This window comes from Carcharodon carcharias, chromosome 27 (genome assembly GCF_017639515.1).
Source record: "Carcharodon carcharias isolate sCarCar2 chromosome 27, sCarCar2.pri, whole genome shotgun sequence".
Lineage (NCBI taxonomy): Eukaryota > Metazoa > Chordata > Chondrichthyes > Lamniformes > Lamnidae > Carcharodon > Carcharodon carcharias.
This window is the reverse complement of record NC_054493.1, coordinates 13442298-13466791: the sequence shown is the minus strand read 5'-3', so window position 1 is coordinate 13466791 and position 24494 is coordinate 13442298. Positions and strand designations below refer to the sequence as shown.

General features: G+C 46.2%; 1 protein-coding gene, 1 long non-coding RNA gene and 1 pseudogene across 2 annotated transcripts; 1 reads left to right on the top strand and 2 right to left on the bottom strand.

The window, feature by feature from the left end:
* LOC121270270 overlaps positions 1-24494 on the bottom strand; it is a 91912-nt pseudogene that overhangs the window by 28122 nt on the left and 39296 nt on the right.
* LOC121270454 lies at positions 241-9789 on the top strand. The gene is made up of 2 exons (XR_005941537.1): positions 241-287; positions 8025-9789. It is a non-coding gene; the product is annotated as an uncharacterized LOC121270454 (long non-coding RNA).
* On the bottom strand, positions 15801-21146 carry LOC121270409 (zinc finger protein 239-like). Its single transcript, XM_041175720.1, has 2 exons — positions 20709-21146; positions 15801-18519 (listed from the first exon to the last, which is right to left on the bottom strand). The coding sequence occupies exon 2, from the start codon at positions 18414-18416 to the stop codon at positions 17382-17384; it is 1035 nt and encodes a 344-aa protein (XP_041031654.1). The 5' UTR covers positions 18417-18519; positions 20709-21146; the 3' UTR covers positions 15801-17381.

Sequence of the window (24494 nt, the reverse complement as noted above, 5' to 3'; positions counted from 1 at the left end):
TACCATCCATTCTTAATTAGCACATTTGTTTAGATAATATCACTACCTTCAACGCCTCTGTGTTCTTTTGTCTGTGACATCTTTTGATTATCTGCTGCTATCACTGCTTGCTTGTCCCTACAACCACACCACATCCCCCAACTTCTCTTCCCCCCCCCCACCTTAAGCCAGCTTATATTTCACCCCTTTCCTTAGATTCACTATGTTCTGTTAAAGGATCATGCGGACTCAAAACGTCAACTCTTTTCTTCTCCGCTGATGCTGCCAGACCTGCTGAGTTTTTCCAGGTAAATCTGTTTTTGTTTTGGATTTCCAGCATCTGCAGTTTTTTGTTTTTATCCCATAGGAATAGATCTTTACCAGATGGGACTTTCTGAAAATGATATTGAGTGACAATGATTTTCATTTCACAGCAGAGGTAATGCAACAGCTCTGTCATCTTATGGGTGTGGAACAACATTTCCACATCCCCTATCACCCAGAGTCCGGTGGGATGCTCGAGAGCTTTAATCACTCTGGATAAACAACACTGAGAAAAGCTGTTGTGGAGGAAGCCTATTCAACACCTCCAGGGAGATCAACCCCATCCGTTACAGATAAAGTAATGTTTAAAAAAAACATTGTGAAAAGAGGTGAGGCTAGGAGGCTAGTTGGGAAGATCCATATGATGTTCGGGATAATTGGGAGAATCAAATCTTCTATTAGTTAATTGGAAATGAGGAAGGGAAGCACAATATCTGAGTTACCATGGAGATCAGTGTAAACAGTACAAAATGAAAAGGTCAGATAACTACATGGGGAATAAATGCTGAGTTTCATTTAATCCAACAGGGACTTGATGTGGATGGTTATCGTGCTCCTGGACTGTGTCCAAGCTGAAGTTCTGTTCCTTCCCTATGAATTTCCCCCAGATTGTACTTTTTGAGCTCCAGCTGGGTGATGGACATTCAATTAAGAAAGACAAAAATCTACAACAATGTGATTAAACCAAAGTTGATTTATTCCACATTCAAACAGAATATTAAACTCAAGCCCAATGATGGGATTATTACCATCTGAAACAAACCCTGACTCTAACAAGAAACGTGGTTCAATCCTGCCTGTGATTAACAGCAGAGTCCAACCCCTGCAGTCATTTGTGAACTCGCTCGTGAATCAGCAGAGTGGATAACTGAGTAAATCGTACCCCACACATGAAGAAGATGAGCAGACTTTCTTCAGTGTGAGAGTGTTGGTATGTCAGCAGATCATTTTTATGTTTGGTATTGAAATGCTGCCTTATCAGTGTGAATGCACTGGTGTCTTCACAGATGAGATGAAGTAATGAATCCCTTCTCGTGCACACAGCAGGTGAATGGCATCTCTTTAGTGTGAACTTGCTGGTGTATCAGGATATGGGGCGACTCAGAGAAACCCTTCCCAAACTCAGAGAAAGTGAAGGGCTTTTTCCAAGTGTGAACTAGCTGGTGCACGAGTAGGTGGGATGAACAAGGAAATCCCTTCCCACAATTGGAGCACGTGAACGGCCTCTCCCCGGTATGAACTCGTTGGTCTGTTAGCAGGTTGGACAATTGCCTGAACCCCTACCCGCACTGAGAGCAGCTAAGCAGGTGTGTCAGCAGGACAGAGAAATGAAAGAACCCCCTTCCCACACTTGGAGCAGGTCAATGGCCTCTGCCCAGTGTGACTGTGTTGATGAGTCTCCAGCTGAAATGGGTAATTAAATACCTCTTCCCAGTCCTCACATTTATCTGGTTTCTTCTCAGTATGACTGTGCTTGTGTCTCGACAGGCCAGATGAATGGCTGAAGCCTCGTTCACACACAAAGCATGTATATGGTTCATCCCTGCTGTGAACAGTACTTGTTCCTTCCACATTCAAAGGCATACTGTCATATTTTGACTTGATATTTGTTTTTAGCTTCCGTCTGCAATCCTCCCCTTCTAACACCCTGTAAAATGAATTTAAAACAGGACAAAGGGACTGAGGGAGAATGCACTAAAACACAGATAGGTGATGAAACTGAACTGAATGAATTTACTCATTTGTGGAGCCAACACGAGGAAAAAGTGACCATGAAAACTGTTGGATTGTAAAACCCATCTCGGTCATTGATGTCCATCAGGGTAGGGAACCTGCCACCTATTATTGACTGACAATAAGACTCTGGCCTCAACAGAAGCAGATAGAGAGGTAGAAGTTTGGGTCCGTGGCGTGGGAATGTTACTGAAAGAGAGGGATCTTACATATTGACATGTCGATATGAACTTAGGCAGAACCTCCTAAAACTGACGTCCACCCACTTGAAAGACAATAACACCAGGTGCATGCGGAAACCTTCATGTCCATTTCAAGTCACACACACACCATCCTGACTTGGACTTTCTCTTCATCATTGCTGGGCGAAAATCCTGCAATCCCTTACCTAACAGCATTGTCAAAGTGCCTTCACCACAAGGACTGCTGTGGATAAAGTGGGCCCACAATCAGCTTCATGTGGAGCAGGTTGGATTTCACGGGATGTGGGTGTTGCTGGCTAGGCCAGCATTTATTGCCCATCACTAATTGCCCTTGAAAAGGTGGTGGTGAGTCACCTTCTTGAGCTGCTGCAGTCTACGTATTGAAGGTACACCACACTGCTGCTAGGAAGGGAGTTCCAGGATTTTGATCAGCTGATAGTGAAGGAACGGTGATATAATTCCACGTCAAGAGTGGCTTGGAGGGGAAATTTTCAGGTGGCGATGTTCAGGAGTCTGCTGACCTTGTCCTTCTAGGTGATAAAAGCCGTGTTTGAAAGGTGCTGTCAAACAAAATTTAGCGAGTTGCTGCAGTACATCTCATAGATGGTACACATTGTTACCACTCTGCATCTGTGATGGAGGGAGTGGGTATCTAAGCTGGTTGGTGGAGTGTCAATCATGCAGGCTGCTTTGTCCTGGATGTTGCCAAGCTTCCAGAGTGTAGTTGGAGCTGCACTCATCCGCCATTTTTGCTGGCCTTGCTCGCAAAAGCCCACATCCCAAGAATTAATTTGAAAACCTAGATGGAAATGAATTAAAGGCCGTACTGAAATTATTGCTCTGTAGAGAATGCTTGTTTATTTTGTAGGGGTTGTGTCTGTTTAGCAACCAAACATCCCAGAGAAATCTACCTCCCCTGGCAGTCCCACACATTGGGAATTTTGGGGCTTAACTAGACTGAAAACTACTCAGAATATTCTCCCCCATCCCCATTCCTTTTCAAACTAATACAACAATAAAGATCCACTCAGGAGGCCAGGGACAGGCAAGGGCATCTAACTCCAATCCTGAGGCAAATATTGGAAATATTATGTTGTTTAAACAGAATATGTGCAGAGAGAATCGAATAAGAATTTCATGCCGTTGAGTTTTTGCTAGGTTGCAGGAAAACACTTATCAACAGCTGCTCATTAATGGTGGCCATCGTTCCCACAAATCCACGCGCCCCAGAAACTGCTCTATCCAAATCGCTGCTTTCCCCAGGTGCTGAGAGTGCGCATGCTCCCCAGGACCAGCCGCCGGGCATCTTGGGTGGCTCCTTTGTTGTGAATCGGACTCGGTGGAAACGGGAGAAGAAACTGGGACAAAAACAGAATTACCTGGAAAAACTCAGCAGGTCTGGCAGCATCGGCGGAGAAGAAAAGAGTTGACGTTTCGAGTCCTCATGACCCTTCCACAGAACTGAGCGGATATAAGGAGAGGGGTGAAATATAAGCTGGTTTAAGGTGGGTGGGGGGAAGAGAAGTTGGGGGGGGGTTGTGCGGTTGTAGGGACAAGCAAGCAGTGATAGCAGCAGGTAATCAAAAGATGTCACAGACAAAAGAACAAAAGAACACAGAGGTGTTGAAGGTGGTGATATTATCTAAACGAATGTGCTAATTAAGAATGGATGGTCGGGCACTCAAGGTACAGCTCTAGTGGGGGTGGGGTGGAAAGACTAGTGGGGCATAAAAGATTTAAAAATAATGGAAATAGGTGGGAAAAGAAAAATCTATATAAATTATTGAAAAAAACAAATGGGAGGGGGAAGAAACAGAAAGAGGGTGGGGATGGAGGAGGGAGTTCAAGATCTAAAGTTGTTGAATTCAATATTCAGTCCAGAAGGCTGTAAAGTGCCTAGTCAGAAGATGAGGTGCTGCTCCTCCAGTTTGCGTTGGGCTTCACTGGAACTATGCAGAAAGCCAAGGACAGACATGTGGGCAAGAGAGCAGGGTGGAGTGTTAAAATGGCAAGCGACAGGGAGGTTTGCGTCATTCTTGTGGACAGACCGCAAGTGTTCTGCAAAGCGGTCGCCCAGTTTACGTTTGGTCTCTCCAATGTAGAGGAGACTGCATTGGGAGTAACGAATGCAGTAGACTAAGTTGGGGGAAATGCAAGTGAAATGCTGCTTCACTTGAAAGGAGCGTTTGGACCCTTGGATGGTTAGGAGAGAGGAAGTGAAGGGGCAGGTGTTGCATCTTTTGCGTGGGAATGGGGAGGTGCCATAGGTGGGGGTTGAGGAGTAGGGGGTGAAGGAGGAGTGGACCAGGGTGTCCCAGAGGGAACAATCCCTACAGAATGCCGCCGGGGCGGTGGGGGGGGGGGGGGGGGGGGTGTGTGTGTGTGTGTGTGTGTGTGTGTGTGTGTGTGTGTGTGTGTGTATGTGTGTGTGTGTGTGTGTGTGTGTGAAGGGAAGACGTGTTTGGTGGTGGCATCATGCTGGAGTTGGCGGAAATGGCGGAGGATGATCCCTTGAATGTGGAGGCTGGTGGGGTGATAAGTGAGGACAAGGGGGACCCTATCATGTTTCTGGGAGGGAGGAGAAGGCGTGAGGGCAGATGCGCGGGAGATGGGCCGGACATGGTTGAGGGCCCTGTCAACTACCGTGGGTGGAAAACCTCGGTTAAGGAAGAAGGAGGACATGTCAGAGGAACTGTTTTTGAAGGTAGCATCATCAGAACAGATGCGACGTAGGCGAAGGAACTGAGAGAATGGGATGGAGTCCTTACAGGAAGCGGGGTATGAGGAGCTGTAGTCGAGGTAGCTGTGGGAGTCGGTAGGCTTGTAATGGATATTGGTGGACAGTCAATCACCAGAGATTGAGACAGAGAGGTCAAGGAAGGGAAGGGAAGTGTCAGAGATGGACCACGTGAAAATGATGGAAGGGTGGAGATTGGAAACAAAATTGATAAATTTTTCCAAGTGCCGACGAGAGCTTGAAGCAGCACCGAAGTAATCATCGATGTACCGGAGAAAGAGTTGTGGAAGGGGGCCGGAGTAGGACTGCAACAAGGAATGTTCCACATACCCCATAAAGAGACAGGCATAGCTGGGGCCCATGCGGGTACCCATAGCCACACCTTTTATTTGGAGGAAGTGAGAGGAGTTAAAGGAGAAATTGTTCAGTGTGAGAACAAGTTCAGCCAGACGGAGGAGAGTAGTGGTGGATGGGGATTGTTTGGGATGGGGATTCTTCGAGGAAGAAGCTAAGGGCCCTCAGACCATCCTGGTGGGGGATGGAGGTATAGAGGGATTGGACGTCCATGGTGAAGAGGAAGCGTTTGGGGCCAGGGAACTGGAAATTGTTGATGTGACATAAGGTGTCAGAGGAATCACGGATGTAGGTGGGAAGGGACTGGACAAGGGGAGAGAGAAGAGAGTCAAGATAACAAGAAATGAGTTCTGTGGGGCAGGAGCAGGCTGACACGATCGGTATACCGGGACAGTTCTGTTTGTGGATTTTGAGTAGGAGGTAGAAGCAGGCCATCCGAGGTTGGGCGACTATCAGGTTGGAAGCTGTGGGAGGAAGATCTCCAGAGGAGATGAGGTCAGTGACAGTCCTGGAAACAATGGCTTGATGTTCAATGGTGGGGTCATGGTCCAGGGAGAGGTAGGAGGAAGTGTCTGTGAGTTGACGCTCAGCCTCTGCGAGGTAGAGATCAGTGCGCCAGACAACAACAGCACCACCCTTGTCAGCAGGTTTGATGACAATGTTGGGGTTGGATCTGAGAGAACGGAGTGCAGTAAGTTCAGAGAGAGACAGATTAGAATGGATGAGAGGAGCAGAGAAATTGAGATGACTAATGTCACGCCGACAGTTCTTAACGAAAAGATCAATAGAAGGTAAGAATCCAGAGGGAAGGGCCCAGGTGGAGGGAGAATATTGGAGGTGGGTAAAAGGATCCATTGAACGGGGAGAGGACTCCTGCCCAAAGAAGTGAGCACGGAGACGAAGACGGCGGAAGAAGAGTTCAGCATCGTGCCGAGCCCGAAATTCATTGAGATGAGGGCGTAAGGGTATGAAACTAAGTCTTTTGTTGAGCACTGAACATTCAGCGTCAGAGAGGGGAAGGTTGGGGGTATAGTGAATACACGGCTGGGCTGGGATTGGAAGATGGGGTGGGGACGGAGGGACGGGCAGGGGTGGAGGGTCCTAGATGGGTGTTGGTGTCGATGAGTTGTTGGAGCTTGCGTTCCTTAGCACTTGAGAGAAAGAGAAAAAGTTTCTTGTTAGGCGTCGGATGAGACGAAGAATAAAATGAAACTGGGGGCACGCGCAGCTTTGAAAAAGTGTACAGCGGTGCTGCTGGAGGGAGAGGTCAAGTGTGTTCATATGGCAACACATGGCACTGAGTGTGGATCTCAGAATGTGACAGGAACAGCAGTCCGAGAAACGTTCTATGTCCCGGAGATACCTGTAATCCTGGGTGGGTTCAAAACAAGAGGGATGGAATTTCAGTTGAAATCCACATGGGGTAAACTGGAGACGGAGACAGTCACTGAGAGAGGAGATATGGCTGTGAAAGCGGGTTTTAGTAAACACCTTGTCAAACACCAGGAGAGAAATGGAAAGCGATGAAGGTGAACAAGGCAAAAGAGAGATCCGGAAATCTTGTCACACTGAGGAACAAAACCTCTTCAAGGTAGGCAGTCAATTAAACACAGAGATAAAAACAAAAAACTGCGGATGCTGGAAATCCAAAACATTATAGAAGAAACCAGGAAGCGGCGGAGAGGATGGGGGAGGCATTGCAGCATCGCTTTAATGGGCAGCCCCGACCCCCGACCCCCAGCCCCGGGAGATCACCGCATGGCCGCCGGGCCCGGCCGCTCTCATTCGGCCTCTGAGAGCCGCACTCGCTGTTCCTGAGGCTGCGCTCGCCCCCTGCTCAGTTTCTCCAGTGAATCCTGTTTCTCTCCTTGTTTTTCCCATCTCAGATTCACCGCCTCATTTTCTTTTCTTCATCTGAGCCCCTGAACTCCATCTGACAGGGTCATGTTGGAGAGCGGGCATTGACTGTCCTGGGAAACAACAGCAAGAGGAGCGCAGAGGCCGGAGGGGCAAAGGGAGCAGCGGGTTCAGTCACCAATCGGGGGATTGAGGACTGGACCCTGAGTCAGTCAGTCAGGGGAGTCAGAGTGAACCCCTGGGGAATCAGTCATTTCTGAAAAATTGAATGAGTATTTATTTTATCAATAACATTATTTAACTTTTGTCAATTTTAATTTTTAAAAATTTATTCTTTGTCATCTCAATCCCAGGACATCGCTGCTGGAGTTCCTCAAGGCAGTATCCTAGACCCAATCATCTTCAGCTGCTTTATCAATAACCTTTCTTCCATCATAGGTCAGACTTGGAAATATATTGCTGTCCCTTCACTGTCACTGGGTCGAAATCCTGGTACTCCCTTCCTAACAGCGCCTACACCACATGGACTACAGCAGTTCAAGGAAGTGGCTCACCACCACCTTCTGAAGGCAATTCCAGATGGGCAACAAATACTGGTCTTGTCAGTGACACCAACATCAAATGAACAGATTAGAAAAAGGAAAGAAACTAGGATTCCAGTTCTGTTGAAGGGTCATGAGGACTCGAAATGTCGACTATTTTCTTCTCCGCTGATGCTGCCAGACCTGCTGAGATTTTCCAGGTAATTCTGTTTTTGTTTTTTTATTATTTAAGAAACTAGGATTATCTGTTCTGAATTTCTATCCTGTACTGACTTTTGTGAACCCCTTTTATAGGATATTTGAACAGGAAGATTTGCTGACAGGAAACTCAAACCAAAAACCACGTCAAATTCTGACAGATTCACTCAATACATCAGGAGCTGGATATCATTGAACATTTAATATGGACGGAGAAATGTTTTAATCAATTGCGCAGCCTGAAAAAGCATCTCACCATTCATAGTGTGAATAAACTGTGTGTGGATGAGGTTTGATCTGACCATCCAACATGGACAGCCACGAGGACACTGGCACCATGGAGAAATCGTGGGGACTGTGGGAAGGGATTTGGTTCCCCATCAAAGCTGGAAATTCATCAACGCAGTCACACTGGGGAAAGGCCGTTCTCCTGCTCCGTGTGTGGGAAGGGATTTACTAATTCATCCAACCTTCTGAGACATCAGCGCGTTCACGTTGAGCAGAGTTCAGTCATCTGCTCCGTGTGTGGGAAAGCAATCAGTCATTCATCAAACTTTCAGAGACACCAGCAAACTCACAGTGGAGAGAGGCCATTCACCTGCTCTGTGTGTGGGAAGAGATTTACTCAGTCATCCTACCTGCTGACACACCAGCAAATTCACACGAGGGGAGTCCATTCACCTGTTCCTTGTGTGGGGAGGGATTTAATCGATTGCCTAGGCTTCTGAAACACCAGCGCATTCACACTGGGGAAAGTCCATACACCTGCTTTATCTGTGGGAAGGGATTTAATCGGCCATCCAAATTACTTACACACCAGCGAATTCACACTGGGGAGAGGCCATTCACCTGCTCCATGTGTGGGAAGGGATTCACTAATTCATCCGACCTGCTAACACCAGCAAGTTCATACTGGTGAGAGGCCATTCACATGTTCCATGTGTGGAAAGAGATTCACTCGGTCATCCCACCTTCTGACACATCAACTTGTTCATACTGATCAGAGACCCTTTGAATGTTCATACTGTGAGAAGACCTTTAAAAGTAAAAAGGATCTGCTGACACACCAGCGAGTTCACACTGGGGAGAGGCCATTCACCTGCTCCGTGTGTGGGAAGGGATTCACTCAGTCAGGTTCCTGGCTGACACACCAACGAATTCACAAGTGACTGTAGAGGTTGGATTCTGCATTTTTTGCTGCTGCTAATCATGTTCAGGATTGAATTCTTTCATTCTGACATTTGGGTCTGTTTCTGCAGATTTTAATGGACTGCTGTTTAATATTTTGGATAAATGTCGAATAGAATGTCAAGCTTTGTTTTAAACACATTATTGTAGATTTTTGTCTTTCCCACCTGAGTGTTTAACATCACCTGGCTGGGGCTCAGAAAGGACAATCTGGGGGAGGATCTTACGGATGGAACAGAACTTCAGCCTGGACACAGTCCTTCAGGGTCACACTGAGGGGGACAAACAGCACTTTGGTCTTTCTCATCTTTCTTCACTGACAACAAAACCCACATGTGGATTAATCCTGAGGTGTGTAAGAAATGTGCCACAGCCACTTCTGTGCAGTACGTACAGTCTAAAGATGACCAATGTCAGGCTACGTGGAGTCCAAGTCCATATAGAAAAGTGGATGGAAAAATACAAACTCGCTGCAAATCTAACCCTCTGATTTCTGGTTTGTAACCATTTTGGTTCAAAGCTCCTAGGCACAACTGTGGTTGTTCAGCCTGAGTCAGGCAGACTGGAAACATGCTGTTAAATCAGAGATTGATGTAAAACTTGCTGTTAAATCAGAGATTGATGTAAAACTGTGCTCTGTTCCTGACTGAAACTTAAACACCAGGATTACGTTTCCAGTTTAAAAGTGACTGTGATTATTCTGTGAAGTTTTAAAGATGTTTTAGTGACAGTTCTGAATCTACCACCTTAAGCCAACATCAACAACAACTTGTATTGATATAGCACCTTTTACATAGTAAAATGCAGTTAAAGCATATAGTTTAAAGCGTGTACTAAAATAACACATGGATGAGTTCACAGGATCCTGTTAAATGCTGGGACAATTATACAACAAACATTTGATTTCCAGATAATGAAGAACCTGCAGCATGTTTCCAGGAATTCCTTGTTTTATTCATGTGTGCATTTTGGTTCCAAGGATTTTGTTGCAGTCTGCTCAGTATTAACTGCATCAGGTCCTTGTGTCCTTGTTCAGGCAGCAACAGAATTAAAGATTTAATGAACTATGCTACAAAGTTTTGTTGATTGGGAATTCTTATCAGTGATTTACTGTAAATCTGCTCCCAAATTTTAAAATTGGAGTTTCAAATTCTGGGTCCAAATCATTTATGTAAATTTTGAATAACAGTGGTCCCAGCATTGCTCCCTGTGGAACACCCGTAACCTGCTTGCTATCCATAATAGTGTGTACAATCTACAAGGTGACCAAGTAATTCACCAAGGCTCCTTCGACAGCACCTTTCAAACCCACGACCACCACCATCTAGAAGGACAAAGGCAGCAAATAGGTGGGAACACCACCAACTGGAAGTTCCCCTCCAAGTCATTCACCATCCTGACTTGGAAATATATTGTTGTTCCTTCACTTTTAATTCAACATCGGGGACTTCACACAGGAGAGAGGCCGTTCATCTGCTCCAAGTGTGAGAAGAGATTCAGGTCTTCAACACACCTCACAAAACACTTACGTGTGCACACTGGGGAGAGGCTGTTTACCTGCCCTGAGTTTGGGAAGAGATTCAGACGTTCACCCAGCCTCACTGAACAACTACGTGTGCTCCTGGGGGAGAGGGCATTCACCTGCTCTAAGTGTGGAAAGGGGTTCACTTGTCATCCAACTTGCTGAACACAAGTGTGTTCACACTGGAGAGAAACCTTTTGTCTGCTCCATGTGTGGGAAGGGATTCACTACGTCATCCCAGCATCTGACCCACCAGCAGGTTCACACTGAGGAGAGACCATTCACCTGCTCCACGTGTGGGAAGAGATTCAGTCATTCATCCACCCTGCAGAGACACCATCAAGTTCACAGCGGGGAGAGGCCATTCCTCTGCTCCAAGTGTGGGAAGGGATTCACTCAGTCGTCCCACCTGCTGAGACACCAGTCCACAAGGAGTTTGATTCTGCTGATATTGCTGCTGATAATCACATCCAGGATTGAACCATGTTCATTCTGACAGAATTCTGGCTTTCTGAATTGGGGTTTGGTGTCCAATGAATCACCTTTGTGTGTGCCGACTCCTTGATTTCTCCAGGATAAGAGGAGACTCATTGGCCTCCTGTTACTGACTGCTCCATTTTTGGATCTTTTTGGGATAGAAAGCTGACAAATCCCAGGATCTCACTGCCTACATTCCAGGATTCGGAAAGAGGTGGCTGCACCGATATTGGATGCACTGCTTGTGATTTTTCAAAATTCCCTAGATTCTGGAATGGCACCAATGGATTGGAAGGTGGAAGATGTAATCCCAATATTCAAGAAAAGCAGGAGAGAGGAAACAGGGAATTACAGGCCATTTAGCTGGACATCAGTCATCAGGAAAGTACTGGAATCTATTATTACGGAGTGGTATCAGAGCACTTAGAAAAGGACAATATGATTAGACAAAGTCAACATGGTTTGATGAAAGGGGAACCATGTTTGACAAAGCTGTTTGAATTTGTTGAGGATGTAACTCACAGATTTGATAAAGGGAATATATAATGATTGAATTTTGAAAAGTCATTTGATAAGGTGCCCCATAAAAGTTTGTTGCACAAGGTCAGGGCTCATGGGGCTGGGGGTAGAACATTACCACGGGTAGAGGAGTGGTTAAAGGACAGAAAGCAGAGATTAGGAATAAACATGTCATGTTGAGGTCAGCGGGCTGTAATTGTGAAACAGTATGAGCAGTGTGCCTGGGGTTTCAGATATTTACAGTCGATATTCAGGACTTACTTCAAGGAACTGAGTCCAATGTGTTTAAGTTTGATGATCATACCAAGTTAGGTGGGTAAGTAAGCTGTGAGGAGGACACAAGTCTGCAAAGGAACATGGACAGGTTGAATGAGTAGGCAAGAAGATGGCAGATTGAGTATAATATGAGAAAATGTGAGGCTATTCAATTGGGTAAGAAGCAGAGAGAAACTGAATCTTTCTTGAATGGTGAGAAACTAAATGTTGTTGTTCAGAGGGATTTGTGTTTGCTTGTACAAGAAGCAAAGGAAGTGAACATAAAGGTGCAGCAAGCAATTAGAAAATAAATGATATGGTGGTGCTGATTGCAAGAGGATTGGAGTATGAGAGTAAGGAAGTCTTGCTACAATGGTCCAGGGCTCTGGTGAGATCACATCTGGACTACTGTTTACCATTTTGACCTCCTTACTTAATTAAGGATTTACTTGCTTTAGAGGAATTGTAACAAATGTTCAGCAGATTGATTCCTGGGATGATGGGGTTGCGCTATGACGGGAGATTGAATAGACTGGGCCTATACTCTGTACTATTTAATGGAAGGCACTGAGAATGTTCACTAGATTGATTCCTGGGATGATGGGGTTGCACTATGATGAGAGATTGAGTAGACTGGGATTATACTCTGCAGTTTAATGGAAAGTTCTGATATAGTTCACTAGATTGATTCCTAAGATGATGGGATGTGCTATGATGAGAGATTGAGTAGACTGGAACTATACTTTGCAGTTTAATGGAAGATTCTGAGAGGCTGTTTCCCAGATTCTACAGCTAGGAGGCATCATCTCCGGCCTTTCAGACTGAAATGAGGAATAACTTACTTCACTCAGAGGGTTATCAATCTTTGGAATTCCCTACTCCAGAGGATTGTGGATGTTCACTGCGTTAGAGGCTGAGATTGGTTTTAGGACTTTTAAGAAAATTAGAGGTTATAAGGTTCGAATGGGAAAGTCGAGTTGAGATTGAGGATCAGCCATGATCTGATTAAATGTCAGAGCAGGTCTTAGAGTCTGTGTGATTTACTCCGGCTCTTATTTCTTACATTCTCCTTTCTAACTCTGGATTATTTCAGTTCTCAGACCTTTTGTTACTCTAATGGACAAGTCCCAGCTCCCCACACCTTCCAGAGGTCGTGCTGGGCTCAACAGCACGGAGACCACCCTCCGGAAAATTCCACTTAGATGGCCAGGCCATGTCCCCGGCATGGATGATGACAGTTTGTCAATGAGGAACTGTCTCAGGGTAAACAACATCAAGGTGGTCAGTACAAACAATACTAGGACACGCTAAGAAAGAGCCTTACAAACGTGTGCATTGCAGACCACCTCTCTGGGCTAAACACAGCAGCTGACCGGCCTATGTGGAGGCAAACACTGAAATTTGGTTCAGCATGTTTCAAGGACCATCTACTCCAGACTCGCAGCATCCGATGTACCCAGAGGAAGACCAGAGGTGGAGCAAAAGTTCCACCGGCATCAACAACAACAACATGAACTGCCAGTTCTGTGGACGTCCATGTCAATCCCACATTGGACTCTTCAGTCATGCGAGGAGCCACAGAAAACGATGTAATCATTGACAGTTTGGGCATACTCGAACAGATCCCAACTGTAAGAAACCCTCAAATCATTTGTAAATATCTTTGAAATGCTGACATGTTCCAACAGTCAGTTTCCATCACATTGAAGTCAATGGGAGGTGAGAGAGCGGTTATTCTAGAACTATAAAGAACACTAGTTAGATCACAGCTAGAGTACTGAGCACAGTTCTAGTCAGGGGCCCAGATAGAGTGGATAGGAAAGACCTATTTCATTAACAGAGAGGTCAATGACCAGGTGGCAGATTTTTAAAGTCACTGGTGGAAGGATGAGCAGGGAGTTGAGGAATGTTTTCACCCAAAGGGTGCTGAGGGTCTAGAACTCACTGTCTGAAAGGGTGGTCGAGGCCGAAATAGTTGCATTTAAAAAGTACTCCAAAATGCACTGGAGGTGTAGCTGTAACCTACAGAGCTATGGATCAGGTGCTTGAAAGTGGGATTAGACTGGAGAGCTCATTTTCAGGTGGCACAGACATGATGGGCTGAATGGCCTCCTCTGTGCTGTAAATTTCTATAATTCTGTGATGACAAGTGGTCCTTGTGTTTTTATCCGAGACAGGCCTCAGCCCAATCATTTGCTCCACGTGTTGATGTGATGGTTTAAGCTAAGAGGTGTGTTCTGGAATCTGTGGTCAAAGATTCTAATTATTGAGACAGACCCTAATTGATAAGGGAAACTGAGAAAGGAACTGATCCTCCCACTTGTTAAGGAAACTAGACTGAACCTGGCTAAAATCATATAAAAGGACACAGAGAGCCCTCAGAGCTCAGTGGTGGACGATGTTCAGTGTTGCAGTACAGGTAGGTTGAGGAAGGAGACTCGATACAGAAGCTGAGAATAAGGAAATATACAGTTGCTGCAGCTGTTTCTGTTACTTGGTGGAGCTACACTATCCAGACCGTTGTAAGCAGAGTTGAGATGTTTCCGCAGACGTGTGTCATTTTTGGTGAAGACCATGCTCATGGAACTCAGGTTGGTTGTGCGCTGCTCTCAGCTAGAGAGCGGGCTGCATCCTAGAAGAAGAGGAGCTGAAATTCCTTGTGAGGAAGACAGTGTTCTGAGTTGTGACTGAGACTGATGACATATAAGCGAGATACACTGCCAAGTCAAACCGAAAGACCTGTCTTAATTGTATCTGCATTTGTATCTGTAAATTGTATTTAATGTGTAATTTATCATTTCTAATTGACCATGATTTGCCTTTCAATTCATGCTGACTTTGTGTTTTAAGAGTATAGAAGATTAACTAAGAAAGTGTTCAGTTTTTGCTTTGCTTGACTCCTGTACAGTAAAAATTCTTCTGTTTAAATTGTGGAATCTTGTGTCTTAATTCTTTCCATAAATAACTGAGATTTCAGATTTCTTCTATTTTAATTAACAAGTTACTGGTCTCTCCCGAGATTATGGCAGGTGCCAGGTATCAGGAGCAGTAAATAAAATCTAAATGTCAGTAAGCAGTGATATGATTTATCTGTATCCAGTTCTATTTGAATACCGTTTGCTGAATGGGGCCCTTGCCCAGTGCTCAGAATTGAACACAATATTTGAGCTGATCAGGGATTTATAAAGATTCAGGATAACTTCCTTGTTTTTGTATTCCTTGCCTCCATTAATAAATTGAGGATCCCATCAGCATTTTTTAAAACAGCTTGATCAACTTGCCTTATCACAATGAAAGAAGTGTGTCCATTCACCCCCAAGTGTTTTGTTGCTACACACTCTGTTTCAAATTGTACTATTTAATTTATGCTGCATCGCCTCATTCTTCCTTCCAAAATGCGTCACTGACTGTGAATCACTTTGGGATGTTCTGAGGGTGTGAAAGGTGTTAAATGAACACGAGAATTTTCTTTCTCTTTTACAGCTGATTTAAAGTTGTAGATTTTACTCCAAAGATTAAATTTGGATCAATTAACTATTTTACTGCACAAACAACTTCAGGGAGTCAGTGAATTAAGAGGAAAGATCCCAGACAGCGGTTCTTCAAGGTACACTGCAGACCCAACAGCTCAATCAGCTCCACTCTCAGCTCAGGAGATCTCAACAACCCATATACTGTCTACAGGGGAGTTCTCCTGGTGCAGTGGGACCAACATTCATGCTTTAACTGACACCAAAAAAGCTGGATTAATCAGTCACTGTTTTTGTTGTCGATTGCTGCTTGTGGAATCTTACCATGTGCAAACTGGCTGTTGTGAAACAGTAACAAATTGTATTTATATAACATGTTTAATGTAATAAAACATCCCAAGGTCTTCAGGGGAGTTATCATAAAGAAAAAACTAACACGGAGTCACATTGGTCTTTATTTGAACAGATGTCCAAAAGCTGATTGGAGAGGCAGATTTTAACAAGCATTTTTAATCAGGAGAGAGAGCTAGAGGGGTAGAAAGGTTTAAGGAGGGAATTTCAGAGTTTCATGCATGGGCACAGGCACCATTGGGGGAGTAATTAAAATCAGGGATGTTCAAGAGACTAGAATGAGAAGGGTGCAGATATCTCACAGGATGTGTGAAACTGGAGATTACAGAGATAGGGAGAGAAAGGGCAATGGAGGAATTTGAAAACAAGGATGTAAATTTTAAAGTCAAGGCATTGCTTGACCAGGAGCCAATGTAGGTCAGTGAGCACAGGGGTGATGGGTGAATGCGACATGATGTGAGAAAGCACATGGGCAGCAGAGTTTTGGATAATCTCATGTTTCCGTGTTGCGGCAGGGTGAATGTGAGAGGCTGGTCAGAAATGTATTGGAATCGTCAGGTCTAAAGGTAACACGGACGTATATGAGGGTTTCAGCAGCAGATGAGCTGGGGTGGGGTGAAGACAGGAGATGTTTTGGAGATTGAAATATCTGGTATTTGTGATGGTGTGGATATGTGGTCAGTAGCTCATCTTGGGGTCAAATGTGACACTAAAATTATGGACAATGTGGTTCAGCCTCAGACAGTTCCCAGGGAGAGGGATGGACTCGGTAGTTCGGGATCAGAATTTGTCCTGGTGACCGAAGACAATGGCTTTGGTCTTCCCAATTTTTAATTGGAGGAAATTTTTGCTCATCCAGTACGGGATGTTGGATAAGCAGTTTGATAATTTAGTAACAGTGGAGGAATGGAGAGGGATGGTGGTGAGGTAGAGCTGGGCGTTGTCAGTGTACATGTGAAAACTAACATGGTGCTATTGGATGATGTCGCCTAGTGGCAGCATCTAGATGAGAAATAGGGGGGCCAAGGATAGATCCTTAGGGAACACCAACTTCAAGGACTTTGGAGAGGAAAGGGAGATTGGAGATGGGGTGGTAATGTTTGCAAAGACAGTGGAGTCAAAGGTTTTTTGGGGTGGATGATGAGGGTGAATTTAAAGGGGAGAGGGACAGTATCAGAAGAGAGACAGAGCCATTAACAATATCAGATAATGTAGGGAAGTTGGGTGATCAGTGCTTTAAGTGGGGAAAGAGTAAAGGGAGAAGATGGCAGGTCTCATGGACAAGGTGAGCAATGAGGGGGTATGATGGGAGAGAGGAGAGAAACCAGAGAAAGATGTGAGTTTAGACAAGGGGGAAGTTTAAAGACGGAATGACCCAGTGGGCTAATGAAAGGGAGGGAAGCAGCTGATCAGATTGTCTCAATCTTAGTGACAAAGAAGCTCCTTGAGAACCTCACACTTGTTGTTGGAGGAGACGGGGGAGAGGGAGAGCACTTCAAAAGGAACTAACTTGTTTCAGAGATACTAAAAAGATATTACACAGTGTGGTTATCACAAAGAAAACAAACTTGATTTTTGTTCAGAATATTAGCCTCCATAACTAGGGTGAAATCTATTAACAGACCCAATAAATACAGTTCAGTCCTCAATGTGATTACCAGCAAAATCCAATCACTGTTGTAACTTGTGAGCTCGCTGGTGTCTCAGCAGGTTAGATGATTGAGTGAATCCCTTTCCACACTCAGAGCAGGTGAACGGCTTCTCCCCAGTGTGAACTCGCTGGTGTCTCAGCAGGTTGGATGACTGAGTGAATCTCTTCCCACAATTGGAGCAGGTGAACAGCCTCTCCCCACTGTGAACTCGCTGGTGTCTAAGCAATGCAGATGACTGAGTGAAACGCTTCCCACACTCAGAGCAGATGAATGGCCTCTCTCCAGTGTGAACTCGTTGGTGTCTCAGCAGGGTGTATGACTGAGTGAATTCCTCACCACAGTCAGAGCAGGTGAATGGTCTCTCTCCAGTGTGAGTGCGCTGGTGTACAGCGAGGTGAGATGATCGTCTGAACCCAGTCCCACAATGAGAGCATCTGAACGGTCTCTCGTCAGTGTGAACTTGCTGATGGTACATCAGTTCCTGAGAAGTTTTATAACACTTCCCGCAGTCCAGACATTTAAAAGGTCTCTCGTCAGTGTGAACTCTTTGGTGTGTCATCAGGTTGGATGAATTAATGAATCCCTTTCCACACACACAACAGGTGAACGGTCTCTCCCTAGTGTGAACTCGATGGTGTGTCCGCAGGGTGGATAAGTGAGTGAATCCCATCCCACACACAGAGCAGGTGAATGGTCTCTCCCTAGTGTGAACTCGATGGTGTGTCCGCAGAGTGGATGACTGAGTGAATCCCAACCCACATACAGAGCAGGTGAATGGCCTCTCCCCAGTGTGAACTCGCTGGTGTGTCAGTAGAGTGGATGACTTAGTGAACCCCTTCCCACACGCAGAGCAGGTGAATGGCCTCTCTCCCGTGTGAGTGCGCTGATGAGTTTCCAGTTCTGATGGGTAATTAAATCCCTTCCCACAATCGCCACATTTCCACGGTTTCTCCCTGTTGTGGCGGCATTTATGTTTTGACAGGTTAGATGATTGGTTGAAGCTTTGCCCACACACAGAACACGTGTACAGTTTCTCCCCGCTGTTTCCTTCCATGATCAAATTCTGATGATATTTATGATAAATTGGGTGACCCTGTCAAATCCTGGTGTGACGTCTGGTTTCAGTTTTCAACTGAAAATCGTCACTTTCTAATACCCTGTCAAATCAATAGAAAACAGGAAAAGAGAGTGAGAGAGAACCCACAAAAACACAAAGGCAGGTTGTGAAATTGAGCTGATTGAATCTGGCAATTTGTGAGGCCAGCACCAGGAAAAAGTGACCATGAAAACTGCTGGATTGTCATCAAAACCCAACTGGTTCACTAATGCCCTTCAGGGAAGGGAAGTGTGGGTGTGGACCTACACACAACTCTGGTCTCTGTGGGAGGGGTGAAAGGGAGAAAGAGGTGGGAGAGGCAGGAGGCGAAGGAGAGGGATTCTTTATATCGACAACTTGACCAGAAATACAGAACCTCCTAAATCCTCAACCTCCACCTCCTAGAAGGACCAGAGTAGCAGGGGACCAGCGTAGCAGGTGTATGTCAACAACATCACCTCCAAGTTCACCTCCAAGTCACAGTCCGACCTGACTTGTCTGACATCCTGTACTGGATGAACAGAAATTTCCTTCATTTAAATATTGGGAAGATTGAAGCCATTGTCTTCAGTCTCCATTACAAACTCCACTCCCTAATCAATGACTCCATCCCTCTCCCTGGCAACTGTCTGAGACTGAATCAGGCTGTTCACAGCCATGGAGTCATCTTTAAAACCGAGTCGAGCTTTCAACTACATACCTGTTACATCCCCAAGACCGCCTGTTTCCACCTTGTAAACATCGCCTGACTCCACCCTGGTCTCAGCTTATCTGCTGCTGAAACTCTCATCCATTCATTTGTTATCTCGAGATTCAACAATCCTAACGCACTCCCAGATGGCCTCCCACATTCATCCTCTCTGTAATCTTGAGGTCATCCCAAACTCTGCTACCTGTGCGCACCAAGTCTTGTTCACCCATCACCTCTGTCTTTTTTAAAAATTCTTTCACAGGATGTGGGCGTCACTGGCTGGAGCAGCATTTATCACCCATCCCGAATTGCCCTTGAGAAGGTGGTGGGGAGCTGCAGTTCTCATTGCAGTCCATGTGGTCCAGTACACCCAAGGTGTTGTTAGGAAGGGAGTTCCAGCATTTTGACCCAGTGACAGTGAAGGAATGGCAATATATTTCCAAGTCAGATGGCGAGTGATTTGAAGGGGTACTTCCAGCTGGTGGTGTTCCCATCTACCTGCTGCGCGTGTCCTTCTAGATGGTAGTGGTCGTGGGTTTGGAAGATGCTGTCAAAGAAGCCTTGGTGAGTTGCTGAAGAGCACCTTGTAGGTGGTACACACTGCTGCTGCTGTGCATTGGTGATGGAGGGAGTGAATGTTTAAGTGACTGGAGCGCCAATTAAGTGAGATGCTTTGCCCTAGATGGCATTGAGCTTTGATTGTTGTTGGAGCTGCTCTCATCCAGGCAACTGGATGATCCAATATTCCATCACATTCCTTACTTGTACCTTGTAGTTGGTGAATCGGTTTTGGTGAGTCAGGAGGCGAGTTATTCTCCAAAGAATTCCCAGCCTTTGACCTGCTCTTCAACCCCCAGTATTTATATGGCTGGCCCAGTTCAGTTTCTGGTCAATGGTAACCCCCAGGATATTGATAAAGGAGGATTCAACGATGGTGATGCCCCTGAATGTCACAAGGAGATTGTCAGCTTCATTCTTGTTAGTGATGGTCATTGCCTGACATTTGTGAGGCACGAATGTTCACCCTTCGACCCTGTGCTCACTAACCTACAAAGGCTCCAGGTTAAGAAACTCCAAGATTTTAAATTTCCCATCCTTGCTTTCAAATCCTTTCATGGTGACTGCCTGCCATAACTCTGTAACCATGGTGACTGCCAACCCTAACTCTACAATCATGGTGACTGCCCGCTATCACTCTGTAATCTCCTCCAAGCTTTCCAGATATCTGTGCTTCCTCTAATTCTGACATCCTCAGTTCTCCCAATTTTAATTGTTCCATCTTTGGTGACCACATCTTCTGCTTGAAGACCATAAGCTATGGGATTTCCTCCCTAAACCCCTCCACTTCTCGAACTCAGTTTCCTCCATTAAGAATCACCTTAAAACCTTCCTCTTTGACCAAGCCTTTGGCCATCTGCCCTCTTATCTCCTTACATGTCAAATGTTGCTTCATAAAACTCCTGTGAAACACCTATTACATGAATCGCACTATATAAATACAAATTGTTGTTGATATGGGCAGAAATCTCGGTTCCTTCATCATCGTTGTAACTCCTTACCTCACATCATTGTTGGAGCATCTTCACCACACGGACTACAGCAGTTCAAGAAGGTCAAACATCATATTCTCCACAGGTAACTGGGGATGGGTAATATCTGCTTCTGGTCTTGTTAGTGAAGGGCAGGGGGGTGGGACCAGCTGATTTGCGCTTGTAAAGAGACAGCACAGGCAGGGCGGGCTGAACGGCCTCTGTCTGTATTTCAATTATAAAGAACCGACGCTGGAGACCAGGGACCAGCCTCTGGAACCAATGTCCAACCTGATACAAACCGGCTCTTCATTGATCTGGGAGTTACGGCCCCGCTCGGTGTAAATGGGGGAAGGGGGAACCGGTCAGTTTATTTCCGTGGTTTGCGGTTTACACATGTTTCCGGAGCCTCTCCGTCCACCCGCCGGATCCATCGCTCCCTCCGCCCCGCCATCCCGCCCTTTACCCATTGTGGACCCGTCTCTCCATCGCCATTACCCGCGCTGCGCATGCTCCAGTCACAGTCTGGCTCTGCCCCCTCACTCACTCCGATTGGCTGGAGGACCAGCCCCACAGCTAGGTCCTCCAGTCCCGCCCCCTCTTCCTATTGGTCCGAAGCTGCCGTCAATCACCCGGGCATTGTGACGGTTTCAAACACTGAGAGCGGCCACAGATTCAACCTGACTTGCTGATTCTTAGCAGCATTTTCTGTTTGGGAATTAGAGCTACAGATGGATGGTCAGTTCCCCTCTGTCCGGGGGGGATTCACACTCATTTCCCCAGTGCAGTGATTATCACGTTTACTTTACATGAGAAAGTCCCCGGTTCAATCCCGGCTGGAAAATTTTTTTTATTCATTCACGGGATGTGGGCTTCACTGGCTGGGCCAGCATTTATTGCCTATCCCCAGATGCCCTTGAGAAAGTGGTGTTGAGCTGCCTTCTGGAACCGCTGCAGTGCATGTGTTATGGATACACCCACAGTGTTGTTAAGAAGGGAGTTCCAGGATTTTGACCCAGCGACAGGATGTTGAGTGACTTGTGGGGGAACTTCCAGGTGGTAAAAGCAAAATACTGTGGATGTTGGAAATCTGAAACAAAAATAGGAAATGCTTGAAAAACTCAGCAGGTCTAACAACATCTATAGCAAGAATAAACCTTTCGAGGCTGAATGGCTCTCCTTCCAGGTGATGGTGTTCCCATATATCTGCTGCACTTGTCCTTTTAGATAGTAGTCGTCATTGGTTTGAAAGGTGCTGTTGAAGGAGCCTTGGTGAATTCTTGCAGTGCATCTTGGAGATACACGGCTGATACTGTGCGTTAGTGGCTAGAGAGGCAGCAAATTCTGGAGCACCAAGTCTTCAGTACTATTGTCAGGCCCATAGCTTTTGCAGTATCCAGAGCCTCCAGCCACTTCTTGACAGCACTATGTCAGTTAGGTCTCGGTCAGCTCAGACCGTAGTGTTACTACTGAGCCACTCTTAGTGATGGACACTGAAGTCCCCCACCCAGAGTACATTCTGCGCACTTGCCACCCTCAGTGCTTCCTCCAAGTGGTGTTCAACATGGAGGAACACTCATTCATCAGCTAAGGGAGGGTGGTACATGGTAATCAGCAGGTTTCCTTGCCCATGTTTGTCCTAATGCCATAAGACTGCATGGGGTCTGGAGTCGATGTAGAGGGCTCTCAGGACAACTCCCTCTCGGCTGTATATCACTGTGCCGCCACCTCTGCTGCACCTGTCCGTCTGGTGGGACAGAACATACCCAGGGGTGGTGATCGTGGTGTCAGGTGGGGGTGGAAAAGCGGGCAGGGAGAAGTATCAAATAAAGTACAAACCTGAGAGTTGGACCAGGGTTAACGGGACACTGACTGGAGCGGATGTGGAGCTGGGTGGAGCAGACCAGGTGATCACAATTGGGGGAGGGGGCAGTGACTGATGTGTGCTCCAACCAATAGGGAGAGGGTGGGCGGAGCTGGAGAACAGTTGGGGTTGGGTCCTCCAACCAATGGTGGTGCAGCAGGGGGCGGGGCGTGGTGTGGAGCTCAGGTGCACTGACGCGGATTGTGAGGCGCTGTCCACACATGAGTGCAGCTGAGGCAGCACAGAGCTGGGACTGGAAACTGGGGCAGTTCTTGGACAGGGGGCAGAGGGAGAGGGGCATCACAAGCAAAAATAATACAATAATTAAACTGTTTTTATTTTATTCATTAATTGTAGATACATATAAAAGTGTAAATTGATAAACTTTTAAGAGAATGTGGAACAATAGCAACCTGACCGAGAACCAAACTGTGAGTCTGCCAAGCCCGCGTCCTCAGCACATTCCTCGACAGTGGTGAGACCTGCACAACATACGCTGGGCAGGAGAAAAGGCTGAACCGTTTCCACCTTCACCATCTCAACACGTTTCCTCAGCACCTCACAGTCATCAACTCGGAGGCCCTGGCACACGCTAATTCCATCAACAGCCGCTCATTACAAAGTAAAAGTGCTGGCTCAGCCACATCCATCGGATAGATGATGGCTGTTTACCCAGAGCTCTTCTGTAGGTGAACTGGCCACTGCATAACAATCCTCCGGACATCCAGGTCTCCACTGCAAGGAGGATATGAAGTTGAGCACATTGACACTGACAACGGGGAGACAGTTGTCAATGGCTGTGACCTCTGGAGGCTGACTGCTTGCAAGTGGTGTGAAGAAATGGAAAGCTCAGCTGGCTGAGATGAGGGCCCAGAGCAAACAGAGGCCAGTGAATCCTGCACCTTCTCAGCCCACTGCCTTTATCTTCAGCACATGGAGCAGAGGCCTCCATGACTGTGTAGGGCCCTCAGCCACACCAGGTTATGCTTAACACAGAGTTCACCACCACAGCACATACCATCTCTTGACATTCAATGGCATTACCATCGTTGAATCCCCCAGTCTCAACATCCTGGGGGTTACCATTGACCAGAAACTGAACTGGACTATCCATATAAATACTATGGCTACAAGAGCAGGTCAGAGGCTTGGAATCGTGTGATGAGTAACTCACCTTCTGACTCCCCAAAGACTCCGCCATCTACAAGGCACAAGTCAGGAGTGTGATGGAATAATCCCACTTGCCTGGATGAGTGTAGCTCTATCAACACTGAAGAAGATCAACACCATCCAGAATAAAGCAACCTGTTTGATTGGCACCCCATCCACCACCTTAATCATTCACTCCTTCCACCACTGACACACAGTAGCAGCAGTGTGTTCCATCTATGAGATGCACCGCAGCAACTCACCAAGCCTCCTTTGACAGCACCTTCCAAATCCATGACCTCTGCCACCTAGAAGAGCAAGGGCTGTGGACACATGGGAGCACCACCACCTAGAAGTTCCCCTCCAAGCCACTCACTATCCTGACTTGGAAATATATCGCTGTTCCTTCACTGTCACTGGGTCAAAATCCTGGAACTCCTTCCCTAGAAGCACTGTGGGTGTACCTATACCACATGGACTGCAGCGGTTCAACAAGGTAGCTCACCACCACCTTCTCAAGGGCAACTAGGGATGGGCAATAAATGCTGACCCAGCCAGTGAAGCCCATGAAGGAATAAAAAAAAAATCATCTCAGGAGATGGAAGACTGCCAAAGAAAGATAAACACTTTTTCAGAACAAGTATTTTGTATCTGTGTTGATGGTTGAAGACACCTAAAGCATCCCAAGAATAGTCGAAAATCAAAGGGCTAAAGGGAGGAAGCAACTAGAGAAAAACTACTAGGAAAACTAATGGGACCAAGGGATAACAAGTCTCCTGGACCTGATGGCCTGAAGGTCTTAA

What these genes read in the sequence shown, in the direction of transcription:
- LOC121270409 (XM_041175720.1), bottom strand. Translation starts at nt 18,416, where the DNA reads ATGGAAGGAAACAGCGGGGAGAAACTGTACACGTGTTCTGTGTGTGGG.